This window comes from Scomber japonicus, chromosome 17 (genome assembly GCF_027409825.1).
Source record: "Scomber japonicus isolate fScoJap1 chromosome 17, fScoJap1.pri, whole genome shotgun sequence".
NCBI lineage: Eukaryota > Metazoa > Chordata > Actinopteri > Scombriformes > Scombridae > Scomber > Scomber japonicus.
The window spans coordinates 19,204,939-19,212,891 of NC_070594.1; the positions used below are offsets into that span (position 1 = coordinate 19,204,939).

Sequence of the window (7,953 nt, forward strand, 5' to 3'; positions counted from 1 at the left end):
CCTCTAGGACAGAACTCCTGCTGGAAAACCCCAACACAGGTTATGATTCTGCAGTACCAAAAAAGGCAGACAGCTCTGACACTTGAGCTGATGAACTTTTGACAGCAACCAAGAATTATTTTGATTAGATTTTATGTTAGACAGCCACTAAAAAGACTAGAGTTGGGTGTCCTTTGATTCTTTTTGATACAGAAGAAGAATTTCAGCACTGATATGAACTTTCTTTTAAAAATAAAAAATAAAAAACTCACTTAACAAAAGAAGCCAGAAGTATTCCTCAAATGTTAAATATTGTCTAGACACAAAAAGCCTTACACTTTTCCTGAATAAACATAAATAAATACATCTTCATTTACTTCAGTCTGATCAGGGAGTAAGTCAACAAGAGCATGAATGTGAGCAGACATTTGATGCCAGTTGACAGTTTTCAATACTCAGCGCTGTGGACAAACAAGTACATGATCACACAGTATGTTTCTATTTAAAGCATGTGAAGTGCCCTGTCTTGGTTAAAGACAATCTAAGGTGATAAAACATTTCCTAGTGTTATGCCTGGTTGCCTTAACCTACTTTTACAAGGGCTAATGCTTAACTGACAAAGATATGAAGTAGAATGACGTAAGTGGGAACCTGGGAGAGAAACCCAGGGGGATTACTAGGATTTGCTCAGCAAATCCCCTCAACAAAGGTGCCCTGGCTGCATGAAACTGTAGGTGTTCAAACCCGACTCTGTGCAGAGGTGAAATCTAAGAGTCTCTGAGAGTGAAATGGAGAGCGAAGAGGCTCTGAAAAAGTCCCTGTATACAGGTATTCCTCTGAACACTTGGCTCTGTGGGCCGCCTTTGGTTTTATTAGGTATTTACGAAAGCCTAACTGCAGCTTGTGGCTTGGACAGGTCTTAAATGTTGAGAAACCTGCTCTTGCCTTTTGGGCTGTGGACATTTATCATCCAAAAGAAAAGTCTACATTAGTGTGCTTCATTTGCACTTTACACATTTATGGTACCATGTTGTGCCATGATCTGTGTTTAGAAATAACAAATGGAGTCTGTCATGAAAAGAGTCTCTTATAAGAAAACTAAAATAAGGCATATGTTGTGAGCTGTAGCAAGTTTTACTGACAGACCATGTGTAACACTAAACCACCGACAGCCTGGCCCTCATGCCCGAAATTCCAGGAGTAACAGCCCTGCACAGTGACAGTGAACCCGGCCTTGACTTGGTGGGGCTACACACACACAACCTCCCTCTTTTCTCCTCACTGAACCATATCAAATAGCAAAACTTGAGAAGCCCTGACAAAATATGGCCTATAGGCTCCACACCCCCATGGGACTGGTCCTTCAGCCTCTGATGGGTGTTAATCTCTGCTCTCTGACCTTTTGGTCCTCCCTCCCCCTCTGTCTCTTTTCACGGGGTCCCATATGTTTTTTGGGTGACCAGATCGCTGCCTTTTAAAAGGAGCTTTACCCTTAACTCATGGCAACCCAGTGGTTATGTAATTCTCCCGTGGCAGGATCAGCAACCTTGGCAGTCGCCTACCTGACCCAAGAGACTGACGAATGCCTGCCAAGGTTTACATAACAAATGGCAAACAGGGCAATACCACTGAGCCTACAGTAACATGGCAGAAATATAGCCTCTAAATATAAATGCAAAAAAAAAAAAAGTTAAAAAAATGAAGTGAATAAACCATATGGTCATTATAAATTCACTATTCACAACCACAGACACACTAAATGACTGTAAGTGCACCTCATGGATTTTCATAGTGGAGTTTGTTTTGCCTGTATAGCAGAGGTCTTCTCGGGATTCACATTTTTCCACAGAGCATGATCGTTATATCATTCTGTTTACATTCAGCCTCTGTCCTATTTATGGATTAGCTGCTGTTCAGTAAACTGTCTTATGTAATTGTATCGTTCTGTGAGGTAAAATAGGCTACTGTGTTTCCAGACAAACCGGTTTCAACGTTTCTGTTTGCTCTAATTCCAGCCATGTGACTGACTGAGGCCTCCGAGGAATATTATGCACATAACTCATCAGAAAAGTCAAATAAAAAAGAACAAAGAACCTGCATCTGATGCAATTTCAATCAAAACTTCACAATCTTGTGGTCATATATGTATTACATTTCTGATAACAAAATATCATGTTTTGTTCCATAACCATATTATAATATGGTTATATGCAGGTCACCAAACCACACCATGCTTAAAGAGATTAATGATCTTGAATGGCCCCCTATGGGTATTTTTTTCTGCGTTTTCAGAATGATCTGCAATTTCCATTAGAATGATAATGAGGAGGTATAATGAGTGCCAGATTTTCCAAATAGGCGCTTGTAAAAACATAACCGCGCTGGCATAATTGTATGCGTGCGTGCGAGTGTCTGTCTGTGAGTGAACGTCAGTGGGTTTACAAGCCACATGCTTTTTGTTTTTGTTTTGATGGAGGAAGGAGGGGGGCTGGGTGGACGAGTGGTTGGTGGGATGACTCTTACCTTCCATCCTGCTGAGCTGTTGCTCTCGCCTTTGTCTTTGAAGTAGGGGATGGATCTGACCATCCAGTCATAAATTTGGGACAGTGTCAGTCTCTTGTCCGGCGCGCTCTCAATGGCTTTGGTTATCAGATCGGCGTAGGAGAGATTCCCCCAAGCATTACGGCGAGATGATGCTTTCCTCGGGGTCTGCTGAGCAGCCAAGCTGCTCGGGGTTAGCGCGCCAGAGGAGGCCGTCGGGGAGTGCGATGAGAGCGGGGAGCCTCCGCTCTCGTGACCGGGGGAAGAGAGAGCTCCATCGGCTGCGGGGCTGTTGCTGCTCTGGTCGTCTGTCCCCACTCCAGAACCATTGATGGCCGTAGGGGTGGCACTGTCCTCTTCATCATCCTCCTCCTCAGGTATAATATCTGTGTCATTGCTTTCTGGTTTCACCGCGTTCGAGTCTGGTCGTGGCAGCGGCCAGGTGCAAGATCTGGGCCGCTTTTGAGGCTCGAAATCTGGGTCGATGACCACGTCTAATTCCGGGAGTGTGTCGGGGAGCGGAGCCTCAGCCATTGTCTCCTGCCCCAGTCACAATGTCGCCCCCGCTGCCAGTTAATAAAGTTATAAGACAAGAAATGAAGAGCTGTCAAAGTCGCATCCCATGAATGCGCGCTCCCGTCCTTTGTTGCTATTCCACAGCAGCGAAGTCCAAACACCACCAAGAGCAACTTAGTTATTAACGCCTGTTGAGGACATACACAAATAGTAAATAAACCAAGCACACTTAGTTTGAGCCAAATCTACATCCGATTATACAAGAAGATATGAAACACTGCAACTGAGTGTGAAGGTTAAACACACAAGAAGCTTCAATAATCTACTTCTTTCTAATGACAGGGCTTTAAATGAAGCTATTTGCCTCTCTGAGCTTCACTACATTCATAAGATTACTCTACTTGCTCATGAATTGGAGCGCTGCACAAAATCCCGTCCTGGTGCAAGCAGCTGAATCCACCTACTGGAGATCAATGGCTCTGGAGAAAGTGCTCAGACCTCATCTCATTGTGGGAATAAATAATCTCCAAAGACTTTAAAGGAAATACCTTGCGCTCAGTGGTACCAAAAAACCAGAAGAGACTAGATCCCGGATTGTCCACTTCCAGATGCCATCTTGCCTCTTTTCTCTTTCACTCCTCAAGTGCGCTCTGCGATATAGAGACAGACAGATAGGATGTATGCAGGGCAAGTCAGTGTCGATGTGGAATAAGACTGCCACCTCACTCTGGGTTACTACTGTATCTCGATTTGTTCTCCTCACAGAGCTGCACGCATACACACACATACAGACACACACATACACACACTTACGCACACACATAGACACACGCATGCAAGTCGATCAAGGTCCAGCCCCCTGGATCCTGTGCATGGGATCGCCTTTTAAAGAGACACTAACCGACCTACAGGACGGCTCTGCCTGTGAGCAGACTGGGACACGTCCTGACATGTTGGTAATGGGCACAGGATAGAGACACATAGCAGGAGGAGGAAGGAGATCCATTACACCGGATTGATATATTAATTTGAGAGAGATTAGAGAGATTAGCTGATAAAAGTGGTGTTTACATACCCAACTTTAGGTTGTCACTTAGGATCAGTAAAATAATAAGTGGCTCTAGCTACAGGTGTGCTGCAGGTTTCCTACTTTGTTTGAAGCCAGGAAATTTGATGAAACGCATTTTAGAGCAGCAAGTAACAGTTGTTTTCATTATTAATTCATGTGTGGACTATTTTTGTCAATAAAACAATAACTTACATAATGTGTACATGTAGTTTAATATCACAGAAGACAGTGCGAAAATATTCAAATGAGAAGCAGGGACCAGTGAGTATAAGACATTTCTGTTTAAAAAATAGTTTCTGAATAATTGTTTTTAGGCCGTTCATTTTCTGTCATCAGTTCTTAATTGATTAATCACCTAACTGTTGCACGCTAAATAAAAATTAACTCCTTATTATCCAAAAGTTCATTTTTAAATAAATGGTAATGTGTAACCTATCTTTACAGATTTATGTAATGGTACCACTAAAACATTGTCAAAATAAACTCAATGAATCCCATAATCACAATGCCAGATTAGTTTTTAAGGAATTTAAGGCTATAAGCATTTCATTTTTACTAGCTTTAGTTAAATATTTAATACATGGATTGAATGTAAGTCAATTAAATATGTATTAATATCCTACATTTCATATCACATACACTGTGATTTCTACCTCAACATCCCTGTATTTCTTTTGCCATCACCCTCTTGTTGCTGGTGTTGTCTGATTGTGCCTTTAACCCAGCGAGCCAGGCTGTCAATCACTTCTGTCAGGGCGCGCAGGCCACGCCCCCTTTCTGGAGCCCGTTCCACCTCGTCCAGCATGACGTCATCCCGTTTATTAGCCAGAGATAAGGGAGAAATCCTAGATGGGTCTCCATCTGTAAGTGATGCCCTGGACCCCCCCTCCTCCTCCTTCTCCTCCTCCTCCTCCTCCTCCTCCTTGGCTGAATCAAAACAGCCTAGTCCACGTCTTCTTTGTTTCACCGAGGGCTGCAAGGTGCGCGTCCACCTGCGTGCGCTCGCGGTTTCTGTGCAGGAATGCGCGTTCACAGCTGACCATAACAAGATACCTCTTTGATATACCTTCAGGGATTCATGGTGTTTATGTTATACTGAAATATGTTGCTGTGTGTTTTGACAAATCACAATAATGTATTCTGTTTTTAGGATATTTTATAATGTTTGTTATGCTGTGATAATATGGTGATGTCATAATATGTTTTATTTGACTGGCTACTTCAGAATATACACTTCATTCAAGCTTTGTTTTTTTTTCAGGTCCACCTGTTTAATTGTGTTCTAACATCAGCAAACTAGGAGACATGCTCTCTAAAAAGGATGAACACCACTGTTTAGCGGTGTTCATTGACACACATTTAGCCAAGCATATTGGGTACAGCACACAAGCTCATTTGCAGTGGCAGTCTGGAGTCTGTACTGTACAGGATTACAGGAGATAGTCAGTCTACACACGCACACATTGTGTGATGCTTTTTGTTCCCTTCACATCAAAGAGAATACCTGATGCAGCAGTTTGGCTCATGCAGAGAACTATAGAGTTAACTGCTCACTGGATGTATACAGGGAGGTTACGGTGTCTGAGTGTGTGTCTGTGCAGAAATACTGTATGTATTCAACTGTATCAGACATCTGTATCATAGATGAAGCTTTTTATAGCTTCAAATGACTTCATATTGAATTTTTAGAATATAGTTCAAGTAAGAATTTGTTACATTTTAAGGTTGATGTATGTATGATATTGTGTTCTGGTTCATTTTTAACTCACAATGAGCTTGATAAACTGATTAAGACCTACAAATAAAAAAACAAAACAAAACCCTGTAGATTTTAAAATGTCTCATGCTCAAGCCAAGTCACTGATTTCCACAATAAATTCAGCTTGTCTCCTGCTCATATACACATGCCTATCTGAAGTTTTTCTTCAAGAACCAGCACAACCCTACAGACCTTACCCACTGAACACACCAGCATCTTTCTGTAACTACACTGTCTGTATGTTTTATGTTAATTCAACATCACTGTCTGTCACTTGCTTTTTAACTGGGTGATCATTTAAAACAGTGGGCTAATTCCAACTGCCAAGTCATATTTAGTTTAAGATGTGCTTGTCTGTATAGTAAAGAAATAAGTGTCTCTTAAAGACCTCGGAGCAATGTTGGTGGCATGAGGCCAGTTTCTTCTGCACTAAGATAAGACTGCTTCACCCTACGTGGCCCCTTTGAGAGCAATGATAGTGTTGCACAGGGGTACATCCATGACTATAAGCAAGCGCGTTTTCTCTCTCTGTCTCTCTCTCACACACACACACACACACCTAAATCATTAGTATTATTTGGCTTTACATAACACTTCATAACCTCTTTTAAATTGAAGCCACTTTGATCTGGTGGATTGAGACCCTGATTACCAGACTACCTGGCCTTGTCAATTTTGCAAATGGGTTTCATTCATGCGTAACAGAGCCTAAAATATGAAACCCTGCATACAATTAACTTTAAATGTCAATTTTAGGAATTCTAGGGCATAAACAATCTAATGTGACAAGAAAAGTATTAAGGTATCATTTCTAATATTACTGTGTCCATAGTTGTCCAAGTGACAGAAAAACTGTTCTCCACCTTCCTTCCAATGGCAGTGTGCATGAAGACTGTGGTCCAGAGGGGATGAAGACTCTGACCACCCCTCTAAGCCGGCGTGAATCATCCAATTAAGACAATCACAAAACACGGCAGCCATCTCTGTTTGTGTCTGATGTTTCCCCCAAACAGCATAACGATCTTATTGGATTAGGGGCTTCGGCATAGGGCGTGATTGATTTTTCTTTAATCGAGAGGATGGTGGGATAGATGCAGGGCCTTGCTACAGACTCAAGCACTTCTTAATGACACATATAGTGCATGTGTTCATGTGCACACAAACCTGCATACACAGACACTGGCCACTGAGCCATTAACTGTGCCTTAAACCTAATAAGATTACACATTTACTGTGGTGTTCTTGTACTTGTTCCATGATACTGGCTGCTGGGACACTTGGAACAAACAGAATATAATGTTCTTGGTTTAGATACAGTAGGTGCTGCTCACTGTTCAGAATGTATTTGTTAGGGTCGGGCTGGTCCAGGCTGGAGTGGTGCACTAGGATGACCTCATCCTTAGATGGACGCAATAACAAACCTTGTAGCTGCCCTCTGCTGCCACCTACAGGTATAAAGAAGGATGTTTCAAAACACCACAGAGTAAAAATCTCTACCTGCTCTTTAAAACTATATATATATATATATATATACACACACTGTATATATTAGAATATAGTGTCGATGAAAAACAAGTGATTATAGACCGTCTGAACATAATGATTTCATGCATTTTGTTGTTCATTAACAACACTGACTTTCATTTGCCTTTTCATTTGAGTACAGATAAGTACCAGCACATTTACAATAGGAGGCTTATATTCCCTTTTTTTGCTAACTGTTCCTTAAACAGCCGACTGCAGTATCTCTGGCAATGAGCCATTTTATTCTGCACCACGATAAGCCAGTTTCACCCTATATGGCCCTTGGAGTGATATAATAGTGTTGCACAAGGGCCCATTCATGAACACACGCACACACACAACTTAAACACCACAGACAGTAAACAAATCTCTATCAGCTCTGTAATTATAACTAAAATTTTTAAGAAAAACAAGAAAACTATTCATAGCCTATATCATAGTTTAATCAATTGCATCATTTAGAAATAAAGTATAATCTATGATCCTATATATGTAATATGTAATTTTGGGGATTAAACCATTAATAAATTAAAAAAATGCAATATTGTTATTACAGGATTAGTTT

The 7,953-nt window shown here is 41.4% G+C and overlaps 1 protein-coding gene across 1 annotated transcript in view; it reads right to left on the reverse strand.

Annotated features, from left to right (window-relative positions):
• foxo3b (forkhead box O3b) overlaps positions 1-3,802 on the reverse strand; it is a 45,101-nt gene extending 41,299 nt beyond the window's left edge. Inside the window, exons 1-2 of the mRNA XM_053336540.1 lie at positions 3,585-3,802; positions 2,503-3,224 (exon numbers count right to left, since the gene is read on the reverse strand). Of these exons, the coding sequence (XP_053192515.1) occupies positions 2,503-3,054 (552 nt within the window). The 5' untranslated portion in view covers positions 3,055-3,224; positions 3,585-3,802. The remainder of the gene's footprint in view (positions 1-2,502; positions 3,225-3,584) is intronic.
• Between the last annotated feature and the right edge of the window lie 4,151 nt (positions 3,803-7,953).